The sequence below is a fragment of the Dendrobates tinctorius genome, unplaced genomic scaffold, assembly GCF_039654945.1.
Source record: "Dendrobates tinctorius isolate UK_male_01 unplaced genomic scaffold, ASM3965494v1 ptg000294l, whole genome shotgun sequence".
Lineage (NCBI taxonomy): Eukaryota > Metazoa > Chordata > Amphibia > Anura > Dendrobatidae > Dendrobates > Dendrobates tinctorius.
Window position 1 is genome coordinate 1,723,663 of NW_027361961.1, and position 20,529 is coordinate 1,744,191.

Genomic DNA, 20,529 nt, shown 5'->3' on the forward strand with positions numbered 1-20,529 from the left:
TTCAGATCACAAATACAATATTGCTTGCGCTACCCATTGTGTCTGCAGTCTCTTTGACCTAGCCACTGGTGTCCAGTTGTATCCACTAGTATCGTGACATACGGCCCTGTACACATCACAAAACAATAATAATATGAATACAGATTTCTCTGGAGTATTATCGGGGGAGGGGGATGTATTAGTTTTAATGAAAAAAATTGAATCCTTGGAAGAAGATAGCAACTTTATTGTATTTTATGTATAACAATACAGTCATGGCCAAAAGTTTTGAGAATGACACAAATATTAATTTTTAGAAAGTCTACTGCTTCATTTTTTCTAATGGCAATTTGCATTTACTCTAGAATGTTATAAAGAGTGATCAGCTTAACAGCAATTACTTGCAAAGTCAATATTTGCCTAGAAAATTAACTTTATCCCCCAAAACACATTTCAACATCATTGCAGCCCTGCCTTAAAAGGACGAGCTAACATCGTTTCAGTGATTGCTCCATTAACACTGGTGTGGGTGTTGATGAGGACAGGGATGGAGATCAATCTGTCATGATTAAGAATGACACCACTGGACACTTTAAAAGGAGGATGGTGCTTGGCATCATTGTTTCTCTTCTGTTAACCATGGTTATCTCTAAAGAAATACGTGCAGTCATCATTGCACTGCACAAAAATGGCCTAACAGGGAAGAGTATCGCAGCTAGAAAGATTGCACCTCAGTCAACAATCTATCGCATCATCAAGAATTTCAAGGAGAGAGGTTCCCTTGTTGCCAAAAAGGCTCCAGGGCGCCCAAGAAAGACCAGCAAGCGCCAGGACCGTCTCTTAAAAGTGTTTCAGCTGCGGGATCGGGCTACCAGCAGTGCAGAGCTTGCTCAGGAATGGCAGCAGGCAGGTGTGAGTGCATCTGCACGCACTGTGAGGCGGAGACTCTTGGAGCAATGCCTGGTCTCAAGGAGGGCAGCAAAGAAGTCACTTCTCTCCAGGAAAAACATCATGGACAGACTGATACTCTGCAAGAGGTACAGGGAGTGGACTGCTGATGACTGGGGTAAAGTCATTTTCTCTGATGAATCCCCTTTTCGATTGTTTGGGACATCTGGAAAACGGCTTATTCGGAGAAGACCAGGTGAGCGCTACCACCAGTCTTGTCTCATGCCAACTGTCAAGCATCCTGAAACCATTCATGTGTCGGGTTGCTTCTCAGCCAAGGGAATGGGCTCTCTCTAAGTCTTGCCTAAAAACACAGCCATGAATAAAGAATGGTACCAGAATGTCCTCCAAGAGCAACTTCTCCCAACCGTCCAAGAGCAGTTTGGCGATCAACAATGCCTTTTTCAACATGATGGAGCACCTTGCCATAAAGCAAAGGTGATAACTAAATGGCTCAGGGAACAAAACATAGAAATTCTGGGACCATGGCCTGGAAACTCCCCAGATCTTAATCCCATTGAGAACTTGTGGTCAATCATCAAGAGACGGGTGGACAAACAAAAACCTTCAAATTCAGACAAAATAAAAGCATTGATTTTGCAAGACTGGACCGCTATAAGTCAGGATTTGATCCACAAGTTGATTGAGAGCATGCCAGGGAGAATTGCTGAGGTCCTGAAGAAGAAGGGTCAACACTGCAAATATTGACTTGCTGCATTAACTCATTCTAACTGTCAATATAACCTTTTGCTACTCATAATATGATTGCTTTTATATTTCTGTATGTGATAAAAACATCTGACAAACACACATAAAAACCAGAGGCCAGCAGATCATGTGAAAATATATTTGTGTCATTCTCAAAACTTTTGGCCATGACTGTAATATATGATACCATGTAATATTCAAAATATCTTTGTTCTGCTGATGTCTCTTTGTAAAAACTTTATTGTGTAATTTTCTTAATAAAAATGTTCTAATAAAAAAGGGTGTCTTACAGTCCAAGAAATCTGGTAAGTTCTAAAGTAATTTCCCTTTCTCATTCAATTATACGTCTGTCTGTTATATGTTTTCGAACAATTTGTCAACAACATATACAGTATAGTTTGAGTTACTTTTGATGGTCAACAAAATACTATTTTCCAGTAATTCATTTTTCACACTCTAGGTAAGATAATGTATTCTCCTCTGTGTGGGATTTTGACTTCTCATTTCTCATATTTGGTCCTGTTTAAATAAAAACACTTCTATTAACCTTGCATGCTGGTACGGTTCCAGCGGTATCAGCACATACATTTGAGGGATCAGGTTGTTATGAGCATTGCGTCCAATTAGCGCTACCTTCATTATTCTCACATTCAGACAAATCGAACAATAAGAGGAAGTCAAAGTGAAATCACAGCCCTGGTTTCCGGTTGATGTTCACTATGTCTAAGGGAAGGGACAGTGAAGCTGGGGCTGATTGGGCACAGGGCTTGTGTGATGCAACAACCTCATATGAGCCCCAGGAATGCGAGTGACGATACCACTGGAACAGCACCGGCACCGAAGGTGAAAATGATTTTTTTATTTTAACAAGGTCAAATATGATGACAATCCCTTTAAGAAAATACCATTTTTGTTTAAAATATTTCCCACATTAAGAACATGAAAAAACTTCTCCCCTGTGTGAGTTCTCTGGTGGTAATTAAGATGATCTTTCTGGTTAAAATATTTCCCACATTATGAACATGAAAAAGGCTTCTCCCTTGTGTGAATTCTCTGGTGCTTAAGCAAATCTGATTTCTGGTTAAAACATTTCCCACATTCTGAACAGGAAAAAGGCTTCGCCCCTGTGTGCCTGCTTTGGTGCATAACAAGATGTGATTTCTGGTTAAAACATTTCCCACATTCTAAACATGAAAAAGGCTTCTCCCCTGTGTGAATTCTCTGGTGCTTAAACAAATCTGATTTCTGGTTAAAACATTTCCCACATTCTGAACATGAAAAAGGCTTCACTCCTGAGTGACTTCTTTGGTGCCTAACCAAACTTGAGCTATTGTTAAAGCTTTTCCCACATTCGGAACAAGAAAAGGCTTTTCCCCTGTGTGAATTCTCTGGTGTAAAACAAAATCTGATTTCTGGTTAAAACATTTCCCACATTTTGAACAGGAAAAAGGCTTCTCTGTGTGAGTTCTTTGGTGTATAACAAGATGTGATTTCTGGATAAAACATTTCCCACATTCTGAACAGGAAAAAGGCTTCTCCCCTGTGTGAATTCTCTGGTGCTTAAACAAATCTGATTTCTGGTTAAAACATTTCCCACATTCTGAACAGGAAAAAGGCTTCTCCCCTGTGTGACTGCTTTGGTGCATAACAAGATGTGATTTCTGGTTAAAACATTTCCCACATTCGGAACAAGAAAAAGGCTTTTCCCCTGTGTGAATTCTCTGGTGTAAAAGAAAAACTGATTTCTGGTTAAAACATTTCCCACACTTTGAACAAGAAAATCTGTGCTCTGCTAAGTGAATTGTTTGATTTTTAAGAAAAAGCTTTTCAAGTGGAAAGATATTTCCATATTCTGAAGGTGAAAATGGCTTCTTTGATTTAGGAGCAGTTTGTTTTTTAATGCTTATTTTGTGACTTTGCTTTTCCTTAGTAGTCAGTAATGAATCAGAAGACAGGACCTGTATCAAAGAATCAGATGAGAGATCTTTGCTGTGAAGGGATGATTGTTTATCTGGAGTAATGGCAATCACTTCAGTTGTATCCTGTGTGATCTCAAGATCATCTGATTTAAAAATTGAAGATGTCAGCTGTCCTTCTGATCTCCTGGTACAGTCATCTGCTAAGAATAAAACCAATTATTTTTCAATGAAATAGCCTCAAACTTAATATTTTTAAACATTTCTACTTAAACTGTTATTAAAAATGGCAAGTTATGTAAAAAAAAATTTAATTATTCACCAAAAAAGTTCACAGTGTAATAGAAAACTTCATGGCATGAACCAGTGGAGCGTGGTGTTGGTTCATTCTGCCTCTCAAATATGGAATAAAAAGCCACCAAACAATATTATGTAGACAAAAATAATACCAATGAAAAATTCAATTCATTTTGCAAAAAACATGTCCCCACTCAGGTCCATCATCTTTCAATGGAGAAACGGAGGTTTCTACATTATTAGTAGTGGCAGATCTGGGTGCCGATACAGAGCTGCGTGTGCCAGGGCACCTTCCCTCAATGGTCCGTCATGCAGGAACAGTGCGATCCGCAACGTATAAAATATACACAGTGCAATCAACAGGGTGTAAAACATCCATTAATCCAAGGTTAACGTTAGGGGTCCATCAAAGTTCCTAGGGTCCGAAAGAAAGTCCAACAGAAACAAACAAACAGAGTAGCTGCTGCTGCAATGGGCTGCCAGTATTATCTCCAGTATTATCATCCAGTATTGTGCCCGAGGGTGAGGGCCTACACTGACCCCCTGCAGTTTGCATACCAGCAGAGATTGGGGGGGTGGATGATGCTGTAGTGTCTCTGCTACATACAGTACATTCATTCTTGGACAAAGAGGGAACTGCAGTGCGCGCCATGTTCTTTGACTTCTCTAGTGCCCTCAATACCTTACAGCCGCTCTTATTATGAAATAAGTTGACTGATAAGGCGGTAGATGAGGGGATGGTGAACTGGATACGCAACTACCTGACGGACAGGCCACAGTTTGTAAGGATGGGGGAGGTGGTATCTGGCAGTGTACGGAGCAGTGTGGGAGCTCCTCAGGGTACAGTGCCGTCTCCCTTCTTCTTCTTCACATTGTATACAGCTGACTTTCAGTATAAATCCGATTTCTGTCACCTCCAAAAATTCTCAGATGACTCAGTGATTGTAGGGGGAATTGTGGGGGACCAGGGTGAGGAGGAATATAGAAGGGTGGTTTCTGACTTTGTAGATTGGTGCCAGGCTAACTGTCTAGAACTAAATGTAAAGAAAACCAAGGAGATGGTGAGTTATAGAAGCAAAAAGGAGGAGTACTTACCGATCACTATTGCTGGCCAGGAGGTGGAGATGATTGAGAGCTACATATATTTGGGGGTTCACCACGACAGTAAACTCGATTGGAGGTGTCATACAGAGAAGGTTCACAAGAAGGGAATGAGCAGACTGTACTTTCTGCGGAAGCTCAGGTCATTCAATGTGTGCAGTAAAATGCTGGAAATGTTCTACCAGTCCGTGGTAGCAAGCACCATCTTTTTTGCTATCATTTGCTGGGGCAGTGGTGTGCGAGCAGCTGACGCTAATAAGCTCAACAAACTTATCAAGAAGGCAAGCGCGGCTGTTGGCCTCCATCTTGACTCTTTTGAGGAGGTAGTGGAAGATAGAATTCAGAAGAAGTGTAGGGCTATAATGCACAATACACACCCACTATACGAGCTGTTCTTGAATCAGAAGAGCACATTCAGCAGCCGTCTAATCCTACTAAGGTGCAAGAAGGAGAAATTTAGGAAATCGTTTGTGCCTACTGCTATGGGGATGTATAACAATTCACTAAGGGTGAAAGATGGCTACAACCTAGGGCTGGCGCACTAAGAGAAATGATCAGAAACTTGTGTACCTTTGCTTGTTACGTATTGTGGTTAGTCATGTGCAAGACCTGTGTCTAGTAATTACTCTATGTAATGCTGTTCTTAATGTTTTGTTTGTAATGCTGTTGTAACGCTGCTGTGATACCATAATTTTCCTTGGGATCAATAAAGTGTATCGTATCTTATCGTATCGTATTAGTGGCTTGAAAAGCAACATGGCTTCCATAAACCGCTTGTAGTGCCGGTGTGTTTGTACTTTGCTTCCCCGGTGTTACTCTGCATGTCTCTGCAATAACCCTTTGCTCCTTTCCCCCTAATTAGCAGGGATAATGTTGTCTGTTACCTTTATGGATGCTGCTCAGTTCCCTGCTCCGCTGCGTAGCCGTACATGAATGCGTGGCTCCGCTACTCTGCATGACCACCTGCTGGTGCGGTCCCTGGCTGCTGCTGTGGAAAGGTATCGTGGGTTTATAGGTCCTCTACATTGTGTATGGCATACCACGTGTGTTCAGGCTTGCAGCACTCGCCAGGTGTCCTTTGCATTGCTGATTTCTGTCTGGTTTGGCTAATGGTGTGCGCGGCCACACCTCCCCTGCTTTTATGAGGAATGAGTGTGTGCTACAAATGCTGCCCCAGCCTATCGCTGTGAGGCAGCTGCTATATAAAAGTTCCCTGCCCTGTGGGGCATTGCCAGAGCTTCACATTGAGTTACTTAACAGTTTATGTGTTCAGCTCCTGCTCTGATTCTGATCAGTTCTGGCGGAGCTGTTGCTCTTTGTCCCTGTGTGAACTATGTCTTGTATCTCCGCCTGCTCTGGGGGGCAAAATACCCAGATCGCCTTTCCTGGAGGCTGTATATCCAGGCCTGTCCATGTAGTGTCTTGTTTCTTGAATCCTTGATCCTGAATCTGTTCCTGCACCTGACCCTGTCTGAATTGTGTCTTGTTTCTCCGCCTGCTCTGTGGGCAGAAATACCCAGCTCGTCCTTCCTGGAGGCTGCATATCCAGGCCCGTCTATGTTGTGTCTGGTTTCCTGAATCCCGGACCTGCTCCTTTACCTGACCCTGTCTGAACTGTGTCCTCTGTGTGATGTTCCTGAGGTCCTTCCGTGTCTTGAACCCTGTGCCCAGTGACTGTGACTCTTTGCTACCTGACTTGCTGTGATTTAACCTGGGTTCATCTTGGAAGTAGAAGTCCGGGGTATCTGCTGAGTTTCTGCTACTCTGTGCTCAGCTGGTTATTCGGTGCAATTCCAGTCCAACCCGGCAGGGTTTGCACCAGACCTCTGGAGTTCCTTTCTAGGTCGCTGCCAGATGTCCAGAGCCTGATGACCGTGGCCACTCTTCTGGAGCCTGATGACCACGGCCTGATGTCCGGTGTCTGACGACCTCTTCCAGATGTGCTGTGCCTGATGTTCCCCGCCAAATGTCCGGAGTCCGATGCCAGTGTACTGATGTTCTATCTGAGGTCTGTGTTCCTGATGTCCAGTCCGTGTTCCTGATGTTCAGTCCGTGTTCCTGATGCCTAGTCCGTGTTCCTGATGCCCTGCCTATGTCCCGATGTTCCGCCAATTCCCTGAAGTCCACCCCGTGATAACGTCCTTCTGGGATTGGTGTCTGATGCTCTCCTGCTGAGCCTGTGCTACGCCTGAGGTCTGAGAGAGAGGCCGTCCTAGTTTGCCCATGCCAAAGGATCCTGCACTGCATCAACCCCTGATGACGCCTGCCATCATCTGATGTCTGCCCTGGGTGTGTTTCTGATGTTCTCCTGCTGAGCCAGTGCTATGCCTTAGGCCTGAGAGGCCATCCTGATATGCCCATGCCAGATGACCCTGGACTGCATCAACCCGTGATGACCCCTGCCATCGTCTGAAGTCTGTCTGAGGTCGGTGTCTGATGTTCTCCTGCTGAGCCTGTGCTACGCCTGAGGCCTGAGAGAGGCCAGCCTAGTATGCCCGTGCCAGACAACCCTGGACTGCATCAACCCATGATGTCCTCCTGCCTTCGTTTGTTATGCTGAGCTGAGACAAGTACCCTTCCCTGACATGCGGAATCGGGAACTTGGCATTATATTCTGTTTATGTACTGTGTTTGTCTTCAAGTAAACTTTATGTTCTTCAAACCTGAAGTTGTGCGGTGTCATGTTGTTCTGCCTCCTCGTCCACATGCTCAGCTGCCACAGACCCCGGTCGTTACCCTTCCCTAGTCTGAGAAGGCCAGGGTCCCCCACAGTGGTCCAGTGGGTCCACATTCCGTCCCCACCTGGGACTCTCGCCCCACGTCGGCGTGGTTGGTCGACGTGGAGGCGCCGGCACAGCCGCGTCCGCGATCGTAGTCGTGACACCGCTCTCCCAAAGTCAAATTTCCGCCTCACTTCTGAGTCTTGCAGTGTGCCCAAACCACATTTAGCATCCTGTATTTGTCATTACTATAGTGAGAAGAACCCACTTAATTTATGGTGCGCGTGTCTTCTAGAGCCCAATCTGGGCACTATTTGTTGGGTAAGAAAATGGTATATTTTCAATTTTCACTCTCCAACATCCACTGCGAGCTAATTACCGGAAAGTGGCTGTGGAGTCAAAATTGTCACTGCTCCTATAGATTAATTCACTGAGGTTTAAACTGTCCAAAATGGAGTAACTTTATGGGGATTTCTACTGCACTGGTTTTCTGTCATTTTGTCATATTACGGGCTTCTACAAATGCGGTGTCCCATCTTCTCTGGGATCTGCCCCTATGACGGCTGCTTATTTATTCTGTAGGTGGTGCTGGTATTGGAGGAGACATCAGAACCAGAAGCTCTGGGGGGGGGGGGGGGGCGCAGACTCTGTCCAGCCACTATGATTAAGGTGCCTGCGACCTGTGATACCATCCATTCTGGCAGGGGTACCATCCATTCTGGTAGTTTGGGTGTGTGTGCTGTCCAGCTAGAGTAATCTGCTCCCTATTTCAGCCAACTGGAGAACACCTCACCCTACTAAAGCTTGAAGCATATTGCCGGAAGCTGCGAGATACAGCCTTGTTCTCCTCTGATTCAGTCCTCTATACTGTGTATTTGTTTCCTGTTGTGACCCCGGCCTGTTTACTGACTACTCTTGCGACTTCTGATGTTGCTTTTTCTCTGCCCTCCCGGTTGTAGCCAGACTACCTGACTATTCTTCTTGCCATCTCATACTACAGAAAAGCAAGTATCAATATGGCTCAAGCCTAGGGGTCTGCGTATAAGTCCAGATGTAGAGGGTTAAAGAAGTTAAAGGATAATGTGCAAAACTGTGACTATAGACAATAGCACATCTACCGAAATAATCAAGCTGTCTTTTTCAGTATTAAAAAAAACAAAAATGAGTAATTAATGGTAAAACCTCTTTGTGGTAATTAGAGTATGGGTCTCGGTGTTTAGCAATATAAACAATCATAAAGGCCAATATTTTCTATCACAATTTCAATAAGAAATATACTTTTAGATAGAACTATTTATTAGGCTGTGTGCGCATGTTGCGTATATTTGCGTGCAGAAATTTCTGCAAGGTTTCTGCATCTCTTGGCAGAAAAATGCAGCTGACAATAAGGGCGTTTTTTTATGCGTTTTTGGAAAACCATAGAGCTAAATAAAGATCTATTAAAAAAAATAATTGTGATGTCAACCTTTAAAGCCAAATACCCTTATTAATCTAATAAAGCTCAAAGTGTGTGTGTGTGTGTGTGTGTGTGTATATGTCCGGGATAGGCATCTGCACTGTCGCAGCTACAGCCACAAAATTTGGCACAGTCACACGTCTGGACCCCGAGAGCGTCCTCAGCTATGTTGTGAGGCATAAATTTAACCCCGCGCGTTCCAATTCACCAAACAATTTTGCCCCTATCTACATACTGGGGAAAAAGTGTCTGCGCATCAGGACCCGCCCCTCATTATGATGTCATAAAGGTTGCCATGGTGATGCTGATGTCGCCATAGGTTGCAAGACCTGCCGCCGCTCATTTTGATGTTATAATGGTTGACTATGGGATGGAGGATGTGTGATGGGTATATGGGCACTGGACTATGGGATGAAGGATATGTATGACGGGTATATGGGCACGGGACTATGGGATGGAGGATGTGTGATGGGTATATGGGCACTGGACTATGGGATGGAGGATATGTATAATGGTTATATTGGCACGGGACTATGGGATGGAGGATATGTATGATGGGTATATGGGCATGGGACTATGAGATGAAGGATGTATGATGGGTATATGGAATCTCGACTATGGGATGGAGGATATGCATGACGGGTATATGGGCACGGGACTATGGGATGGCGGATATGTATGATGGGTATATGGGCACGGGACTATGGGATGGAGGATATGTATGATGGCTATATATGCACGGGACTATGGGATGGAGGATATGTATGATGGGTATATGGGCATGGGACTATGAGATGAAGGATATGTGATGGGTATATAGGGCACTCGACTATGGGATGGCGAATATGTATGATGGGTATATGGGCACGGGCCTATGGGATCGTGGATATGTATGATGGGTATATGGGCACGGGACTATGGGATGGAGGATAATTATAATTTGCTATAACCACAGTTAGTTACTATGCCCGGGCAGCGCCGGGCTCTTCAACTAGTATTAAATAAAGACACACACACACCAGTCTATGTAGGAGCATTAACATAATTAACCTACATATGCTGTAACAAAAAACAATTGTCAGAAATCTGTGTGAAATGCAATGTTTGTTTATTTTCCAAAAAATTAAAAAAAAAAAATTGTGTTGGCTCCCGCATAATTTTCATAACAAGCAGAGGGAAAGCCGACAGCTGATGTTAATATTCTGGGACGGAGCCAATAGACAAAGGATCCCAGGTTATTAATATCAGCTCACAGCTGTTGGCTTAGCCTTTACTGGCTAGTTTACCAGGGAACCCCAGAAAAAATGGATATGGGGTCCCCCTATAAAATCGAACCCGCAAAGGCTAGGCAGACAGCTGCCGGCTGATATTAATAGCCTCGGAAGGGGCCATGGATATTGGCATCCCCCAGGCTAAAACATCAGCTCTCAGCCGCCTCAGAAATGGCTTTGTAGTTTACAGATCTGGACAGGTAATGGTCAGCGTCTCCAAATTCCAGGGGTAAGGTGGATTCTCCAGGTGGTAAGTACTGCAGAAAAGGGCTTTTAATACCCAAAGTCATTTGAACAGTTTTGGATGGAGGAGAATATTGTGGTCTAGAGGCAAAATGGTGATCACACGATTGTGATACGACTGGACTACACCACCAATAAAGCAGCCACAGTTGGCGACTGAGAAGAATCTGTGACTTCTTTGTATTTAGTGGTCACCACTCACCTGGATAGTCATATGTAGGAATCTCCTCCTTGCACCACTCATCACCCCTCACATATGTCTCTTTAGTATTAATATGGGTCAGATCTTCACCCTGAAACAAATATTGTAAAAGTTACAGACAGATGGAGAAGTCACATCTATGATCAGCTCTAATCCTGCCATCTGCACGGTTCTCATTACACAAGTATAAAACATATAATACTGGTGGATAAAACAAGACTGAGCACAAGACCTTCACAGCCGTCTACACATCATAGGGGAGATCTCATGACACCTTCTCTCCATCTACCTGATGATCCTGAGGAACATTGGGATCTTCTTGTTTACAGTCCCGTGGAAGAAGAGGATGGAGACATCTCTCTGGTGTTGTCATCTTATTGGATTGAACTAGAGTTAACACATACAGGGACTGAATTCATTCTTTACATACACATAATATAGGCCGTGTGTATTTAGTCCTGTCTATTACCTGGTGATGTGAGGGGCTGGGGAACCTCCATCATGACATCCTTGTACAGATCTTTGTGCCCTGATAAATACTCCCACTCCTCCATGGAGAAATAGACGGCGACATCCTGACACCTTATAGGAACCTGACACATACAATGATACCGTTATCCCACGATCCCTTCATAGGATTACCGTATAATATCCCAGCATTCCCAGCAGTGTCACCTCTCCAGTCAGCAGCTCAATCATCTTGTAGGCGAGTTCTAGGATCTTCTGGTCATTGATGTCCTCATGTATCAGGGGGTGAGGTGTAAGCCCAGCGATTGGGCTCAGGGATCTTCCCCATCCCTCAGACACAGGGTCCTGACAGCGCTCACTAGAGGTCTTCTTCACTACTGTGTAATCCTGGTTATGGAGAGACACATTAATAAATCTCACTACAGACATTTCCAGAGTCCTCACCTCTCCAGTTCTGTCCATCTGTTATTCCCATAGATAAGAATGATGTAATGTGACATCATCAGAATCTCTCACCTCTCCAGTAAGCCGGAAGAGGATCTCTAGGGTGAGGTGTAATATCCTCTCCACCATCTTGTCTCTGTCCATATCCATCTTTGATTGGTAAATCAGGAAAAATTCTCTTCTATAGAAGATCTTCACTGAGAGGATCCGATATTGTAGAGACCTGAATGAGAAGAAGATGAGCCGATGTAACATCATAAAACTCCTGTGTAATAATACAATTACTGGAGATAATAAGGGAAACATATGAGAAGATTTATTATTTTACAGTATTTAGTTTTCTTCTTTACATCTACTAATAAAACCTATATATTTAGGCCACAGACAGCAAGCAATTTCTCCCTCGGAGTCGGCAGCTGAATACGTTTCTCTTAGGCCTGTTTCACACTTCAGTTTTTTTACGTCAGTCAAAATACGCCAGTTTTAGAGAAAAAACGGATCCGCCTCTTTTTTGGCGGATCCGTTTTTTTCCCCATAGACTTGCATTAGCGGCGGATTTTGACTGATGGTCGTTCTGTCTATCCTTTTCCAGACAATGGTTCCCTTAAATTTCCTGACCTTTGCAACTTAAGCGGTTCCGTCCACAAAACGGTCCGGTGACATCTGTTTGTTGCAAAACGGAAACGGATCCTTTTTTTTATTGCTTGGCGGGTTTCAACTGAAGACAAAAAACTGAATTGTGAAACAGGCCTTAGACTCATCTTCCATAACGCTAATTCTCGTCTCATTTCCCGACACTGGAATCGGCATTAGCAATACTGCAGGAGATATTCATTACACGGGACAGGAGAAATAACTACTTCATGATGAGGACGACATCTTCATCTTCTACTACGGCTCTAGAAACATATTTGGCCAGAGTCCGTCACTGACTCCATCCCCACCGGCCGTCTATATGAAGGTTTCCCGTCTTCCCCGCACTGTAATCTTCTATCACGTTAGATCTCATGTCTGAGTCACACACAGAAGTTTGAGGCTTTTATAGAAGAACAAGACAGAAGATATCTGAGGCCAATGTCTCCATGTACAGTGATTTTATCTCTGGATAAGAGGCTTTTGGGGGCATTTTCCCATAGGCTCCAAATGTTACATGAAAAACATTATGTGTCTAGAGGCCCCGTACTGTGGGAACATTATACTATGTGGAGGCCCCGTACTAGGAGAGTAATACATGTCTCCTTGGTTCCCGTCTTTCATAGTTGGGTCGTTTGTTTCTATCAGCGGAAAAGGAACAAAACCATTGTGATTCTTATAAGGAGACAACACAAAACCCCCTAAATATAACATTTCTGTACCAACCCCACAATCTGTGACTCTTCGGGGTACATCGCTCTCTCACCATTGGATTAGAGCTGATACTATGAAGCTAAAGTGACTAAACAGACTTTCTGTCCCCTCCATAAAGGGGCACTTTCCCGTGTTTGTCAGAACTGTCCGAGGATTATTAGAGGGGATAGTTTCCCCCCAATTAGAAGGGACACCTGTGGATATTGGGGTCTTTACCTGCTACAGTCCTGGTGTGGAGCCTCCACCCACAGAGCCGCACTCCACATATATGCCTGCTCTGTGCGCACAGGACCTGTGATGAGGTCACAGGAGGGGAGGAGTCAGGGGTCACATGATCAGGGGCCTCAGTGTATGCAGGACTCTGCTGTGCTGGTTGTCATGGTGCTGGATGAGGGGAAGTTTATATGTAGGGTTAGGAGGGGTTTACAGGATGGATATGTAGCAGAGCCGTGTGTGTACGAGGTGTACGGAGCGGAGTCGTGTGTGTACGAGGTGTTCGGAGCGGAGCCGTGTGTGTACAAGGTGTACGGAGCAGAGCCGCGTGTACGAGGTGTACGGAGCAGAGCCATGTGTGTACGAGGTGTACGGAGCGGAGCCGTGTGTGTATGAGGTGTACGGAGCGGAGCCGTGTGTGTACGAGGTGTACGGAGCAGAGCCGTGTGTATGAGGTGTACGGAGCAGAGCCGTGTGTGTACGAGGTGAACGGAGCAGAGCCGTGTGTATGAGGTGTACGTAGTGGAGCCGTGTGTGTACGAGGTGTACGGAGTGGAGCCGTGTGTGTATGAGGTGCACGGAGCAGAGTCGTGTGTGTAAGAGGAGTACGGAGCGGAGCCGCGTGTGTATGAGGTATATGGAGCGGAGCCGTGTGTATAAGGTATATGGAGCGGAGCCATGTGTGTTCGAGGTATATGGAGCGGAGCCGTGTGTGTACGAGGTGTACAGAACAGAGCTGTTTGTATACGAGGTGTACGGAGAGGAGCCGTGTGTGTATGAGGTGTATGGGGCAGAGCCGCGTGTGTACAAGGCGTACGGAGTGGAGCCACTCGTGTACAGAGCGGAGCCACTCGTGTACCGAGGGCTACGGAGCGGAGCCGCATGTGTGCGAGGTGTACGGAGCAGAGGCGCGTCTGTATGGGGCAGAGTCTGTATGGGGGTGGAGGAGGAGGAGCGCCGAGAGATGGCTGCTCTGGCATGAGGCTCCTGAGTTTTTTAGTTTTTTACCCCATTTAATTGTTAATTCTCCCTTTGGTTCACTCACCATTGCGTAGCTACAGGATTCGGCAGAGCTGGGAGTAGTGTGGAGACTGCGATCAGCTGGGACCGGTGTCTTTCTGTCCTCGTGGAGCTCCGTGCCTGGATTCAGCTGGGAGAGTGAAGCTGCTGGCTGCCTGCCTTGTACCCATTTCCAGCATGCAGATGATCCCGGGATAGGAAAGCTGGTGGAGTGTGCGGTGCTGGAGATGTTCTGGAGATCTTGTGATCCAGGTGGAGCTGAAAGGGTGAGCTGGGCAGGTTTGGACTGACTGTTAGTGTGTCCCCTGATGTCCCTGTCTTGTTGCACCCATGCCCTCCCCCCCAGCAGTGCTGGAAGCACCCTTTATGGAAAGTTGTACATTTAACTCTGCTAAGCTGTGACTGTTCAGTCTTTATAGCTACAAGCTGAGTGTAGTCATGGCCACTGCACTCTGTAAACCTACTCTTATGATTTCAAGGGACGATTTATTATTCTGGAATCATCCGCAATTTCTCATGGACTCCCCTTCTTGGAGCATGATTGCTAATTCAACAATTGAGTACATAAAATCCATTACTTCTGTGAAACCTGTGGAGGTGTACTGCAAGAGAGGTAGGAGAGGAGGAGTCCTGGCACGCCTTCGGAGGAGAGGGTTCAGAACAGCTCTTCCTTCACTCCACTTGGCTAATGTCCGTTCCTTATCTAACAAAATGGAGGAACTGAACTTACTTTGTAACATGAGATCTGATATGGCCAATTCAGCTGCTCTTTGTTTTACTGAGACCTGGTTGAATGACACCATCCCTGATTGTAGTCTGGATCTACCTGGTTTTGTTATCTACAGAGCTGACCGTGATTGTGTAGCTTCAGGTAAACAAAGGGGGGGTGGGGTATGTCTCTACATCAACACTAGCTGGTGCTGTGATGTTAACATACTGGGAAAAGGTTGCTCTCCAGATCTAGAGTACCTTGCACTCAATTGTAGACCATTTTACGCACCAAGAGAGTTTTCATCTATGGTTCTGGTTGCAGTATATATTCCCCCTCAAGCATCTGTTAAAGCTGCTATTGGTGAATTAGCTTGCAAAATATCAGAATGGGAGAAAGGATCTCCTGAAGCATTTGTGATCGTAATGGGGGACTTTAACAAAGGAAAACTCAACCTGGATCTCCCCAAATTTACTCAACATATAAACTGCTTCACGAGAGAGAACAATACGCTTGATCACTGCTATACTGTCTTAAAAGGGGCCTACAGGGCAGTGAGGAGAGCAGCAGTGGGCTTTTCAGATCATTGTCTAATTCATTTAATTCCAGCCTACAGGCAAAGGTTGAAAACATCCAAACCTACAGTTTATACAAAGAAGACATGGTCTGAGGAGGCAAAATTGCAACTGCAAGCATGCTTTGAATGCACGGACTGGGAGGTATTCCAGGAAACATGCTCGGGTCTGGATGAATGGGTTGATGCAGTGTCCTCATATATCCGTTTTTGTGAAGACACGTTTATTCCATCCAAATCTGTCCACTTTCGGGGAAACAACAAGCCGTGGTTTACAAATAAAGTCAGGTTGATCCGTAAGAGAAAAGAGGAGGCTTATAAAGCAGGCGATATTACTGAATTCAAGAAACTTAGGAACTCGCTATCTAAAGAGATCAAGTTAGCCAAACACGAGTATGCAAAGATTCTGGAGGAAAGGTTCTCATCAAAAGATACTAGATCTGCATGGAGAGGATTAAGAGAGGTCACCAATTATAAAAGCCACCCCACTATAGTGAACCCCAGCAGAAGTCTGGCAGCAGAGTTAAATGAATTCTACTGCAGATTTGAGGCAAGCTCTACACACAGTGGCTATTCATCTCTAAGCTCCTCAGTCTGTTCATATAAAGATCATTCATTGTGCAACACCCAAGTAGTGATCTCCGAGGCAGAGGTGATACGCATCCTGAAGGGACTTAAGGTCAAAAAGGCACCTGGCCCTGATGGTGTATCTCCAATGTGTCTGAAAGTATGTGCTACCCAGCTTGCCCCTATACTGACAAATATATACAATGTGTCACTGAAAGAGAGCGTTGTACCTCAGTGTTGGAAAAATTCCACAATTATCCCTGTCCCCAAGAAAGTGGGATCCTCTGAGTTGAACGACTATAGACCAGTAGCACTCACATCTGTAGCTATGAAAGTCTTCGAAAGAATTATGATGTCCCACCTGATAAAATTCACGCAGAAGCTATGGGACCCGCTTCAGTTTGCCTATAAGGAGAATCGTTCGGCAAACGACACTGTCAATCTGGCACTGAAGTACATTTTGGATCATACAGATGAATGGCACTCATATGTCCGGATTCTTTTCATGGACTTTAGCTCAGCGTTCAATACCATTGATCCGAATTTACTTCATAAGAAAATGGTAGCTCTTGGAGTCCCTCTCAACTTATGCTTGTGGATTTATAACTTCCTGACAGCCAGGATACAGAGTGTAAAAGTTGGACCATTCACTTCGGACACCTTGGTCACAAACATCGGGGCACCTCAGGGGTGTGTTTTGTCCCCGTTACTGTTTTCTCTCTATACGAATGATTGCATCTCTTCAGCAGACTCAGTAAAAATCTTGAAATTTGCCGATGATATGACACTGATTGGTCTCATCAGGGGAAATGCTGAAGACTTGTATCGGAGTGAGGTGGAAAGAATATGTGACTGGTGTAAAGCCAATAATCTTGTACTCAACACTAAAAAAACTGCTGAGATGGTTGTGGATTTTAGGAAAGATCAACATGAGATACTTCCAATCTACATCCATGACGAAGTGGTTCTTAGGGTCACAGAGACCAAATTCCTTGGTGTTATCATCTCTCATGATCTTAAATGGGGGAAAAACGTGGATGCTGTTATAAGAAAAGCACAACAGAGGATGTTCTTCCTGCGTCAGCTGAAAAGATATGGTTTGTCTAAGAATCTGCTGATCTTATTCTTTAATGCTGTCATCAGATCTGTGATTTGTTCCTCTCTGATAGTCTGGTATGGGGGAGCCACTGCGCATGACAAACTCCGCTTACAAAGGACTTTCAGAACAGCAGAGAGAATTATAGGCTCCCCCCTGCCTAAAATCCAGGATCTTTATGATAAGAGTATTCGATCCCACGCATTGAAAATTTCATCCGATCCCTCTCACCCGGGACACTCCTCATTCCAACTACTCCCTTCAGGACGTCGCTTCAGAGTCCCCAAATGCAGTACCAACCGTCATATGAACAGCTTCTATCCACTCTCTGTTCAACAATTAAATCGTCATGTGTAGACTATATACTGTAACTGTCTTGTTAGATGTTACTTGTTGTATCTGTTGTTATATATTATGTTGCCTCTTTGCCACAAAGAATTCCTTGTATATATGTAATATGTACTTGGCGATAATAAATTTGATTGATTTGATTGATTGAGCCATGTGTGTGCGTGAAGCAGAGTCGTGTGTACGAGGTTTACAGAGTGGAGCCATGTCTGCACGGAGCGGAGCTTTCTTGAGGTTTTTGCCTATCTTACATCAAAAAATCTGAGTATCCCTCTATTTGTTATCAATAATGTTGGTTATATTGATATTAATGTTTTAATGGATCATTTGTCTTTTTTCTCCTTCCATATGCTTATTTGTGCCACCCAGTGGTGAATGTATAGCCATATCAGGGTATTCCCAGGGCGAGCCGTCGTGGAGCGGGGGCGCCATTCCGCTGACCAGCAGGGTGCCAACCTCCGCTGACAGGAAGGCATAGAGTTATAGGGGACAGATAGTGAGATACTCTAATGCACTTGTCACTTTATGTCTTGTCTTTTTTGCACTATTTTTGCACTTTTTCTCTTTGTTGCCTATTGAGCTTCCTATCTGGCAACACTCCTTTTCTGAATAATTGGTTGACCAAATGTGGCACATATTCAGGGCTATTTAGGAGTTTTAGAGTTCAGCCATCGTGGAACAGGGGCGCCAATCTCGATTGTGTTTAGGGTGCCAACCTCCGTTGTTAGGCAGCTTTCATATCAGTACCCCATAGTAGGGTGTAATAGGTGACACGGTTGCTTGTTGTTTATGTGGTTGTTTTGTCTACTATTTAGGCTTCATTAAAGGTTGTTTTATGCACATCTGTATCTAGAAGTTGTTGAAAGGGTCCTTGGTTTACTTGAGAATGATCCTAAACACACATCAAAATGCACAATAGACGACCTCAAAAGGCGCAAGCTGAAGGTTTTACAATGGCCCTCACAGTTCCCTGATCTGAACATCATTGGAAATCTGTGGTTAGACCTGAAAATAGAAGTGAATGCAAAACGTCCCAGGAATCTCACAGAACGTGAAGAACTTTCCAAGGATGAAAATTCCTCAAACAAGAACTGAAAGACTCTTGGCTGGCTACAAAAAGTGTTTACAAGCTGTGATAATTGCAAAACGGGGTGCTATTAGGTACTAACCATGCAGGGTGCCCAAACTTTTGCATCAGCCCATTTTCCTTTCTGTAATTCTTAAAATGTAAAAGATGAATCTATTCTATTACTTCTAAACACTGTTTTTTGGTGATTCCTTTGTATCCCCGTTCATACTGCACCCACACACACAAATGACACACCATTTGAAAGGTAATCTTGCCCCCTTCAGCAAGAAAACAGTCAAACAAACCACACATCCACAATTTGATCACAAAATACAGTTTAAACATTAATTTTCATAAACCTGCAGTAAGGAAAAATTACCTGCAGGCAGGTGGCACCACAGTACACCAAAGCACACTACCAACACATTTGTATACATGCACTGCTTTTTCGCTGATTACATCGCCACACACACACACGATACACCATTTGAAAGGTAAATTTGCTCCATTCAGCAAGAAAACAGCCAAAAAACCAAATATCCACGATTTTATCACTAAATATAGGTTAAACATTCATTTTCATAAACCTGCAGAAAGACACAATGACCTGCAGGTGGCACCTCAACCGGAAAACATTTTTTGGCCTCTAGTTATCAAAACAATTTATTGTGTTACCAATCTACATATATAAATACCTGTCTGTGCTCATCAGCTCATGAAATACATTTACATTTGACCAGCTTGCTTTTTCTGAATTTGCCTGCGCCCCCGACGACCAATGTGCAAAAATTTTGCAGGGGCCAAGCTAGTGTTTATATATTTTTTTTCTCAAATACAAATGAAATGTTTCATTTTTAACTTTAGGCCTTTTAGAGATCATTTCGTCTTCAACTTGCTTAATTTTCCACAATAACAGTAATTTTGACTAGGACTGCCCAAACTTTTACATGCTGCTATAGATTCGCTAAATCAGAATTATCAGCAGATGACCTTGAATCCATTAATTCCCCAATAAATAAACATGTGGATACTTGGGGTTAGAAACATTCAGCAGACACACGCTACTAAATTCACCCGAGACCTCAAAGACCTGCAGACAAATAAAGCATATCATTGGAGAAAACAACGGTAGGCGTCTGTACTCACTCGGCTGCGGTTGAGGTAGGCACAGGGAGCGGGATTGTTGAGATGTCCAGGCAAGTTTATTGAAAACTGCATAAACTGCTCTGGATAGCCAAATATGTGATGCGGTCATTGCCACCCAACACTTATGACCTCTCGTAAAACCTGTCCCTGAAACGGCCCAAATAACTCTCTCGGCACTATACGTGCTGGAGCATACCTCCGAGAACACATCACCGCAGCTAATAGCCGCGATGACACATATCTCCCCTCCAGGTCTCGTCCGGTGGACATCTTACACAAGAAACCCATGAAAATATAAAACTATTCGCCTTCCATTAAGCTTTTAGGATATACAGTATGTACCAGTTAAAAACAGTGGTGCTTTTAACTTTGAGTGTATATATAGATAATAGCAAAGAGAATTTTTTATGTGGGTAAACTTACGCATATTTTTAATTTTTTGGGGAATGGTTTTTTTTATATATGTATATATATATATATATATGTGTGTGTATATGTATGTGTGTATGTATATACTGTATATGTATTTTTTTAATTAATTATTAAATATTAATTTTTAGATGTGGTATAATAAATGCTATTTAATTTGTAATTTTGTATTTATCGACTAATCGTGCACATTTTTGTACTTGTATAAATGATGTTTGAAAGTTTGCAATTGCTGCAAATAGCCAACAAGCCGTTCAT

The 20,529-nt window shown here is 43.9% G+C and overlaps 1 protein-coding gene across 1 annotated transcript in view; it reads right to left on the minus strand.

Annotated features, from left to right (window-relative positions):
• Nucleotides 1-202: 202 nt before the first annotated feature.
• The window catches only part of LOC141072980 (uncharacterized), an 82,333-nt gene continuing 62,006 nt past the window's right edge, over nucleotides 203-20,529 (minus strand). Inside the window, 8 exon segments of the mRNA XM_073560246.1 lie at nucleotides 203-2,996; nucleotides 2,999-3,754; nucleotides 10,842-10,932; nucleotides 11,131-11,228; nucleotides 11,311-11,434; nucleotides 11,517-11,696; nucleotides 11,826-11,976; nucleotides 13,317-13,417. Coding sequence (XP_073416347.1) covers nucleotides 2,494-2,996; nucleotides 2,999-3,754; nucleotides 10,842-10,932; nucleotides 11,131-11,228; nucleotides 11,311-11,434; nucleotides 11,517-11,696; nucleotides 11,826-11,976; nucleotides 13,317-13,417 — 2,004 coding nt within the window. The 3' untranslated portion in view covers nucleotides 203-2,493.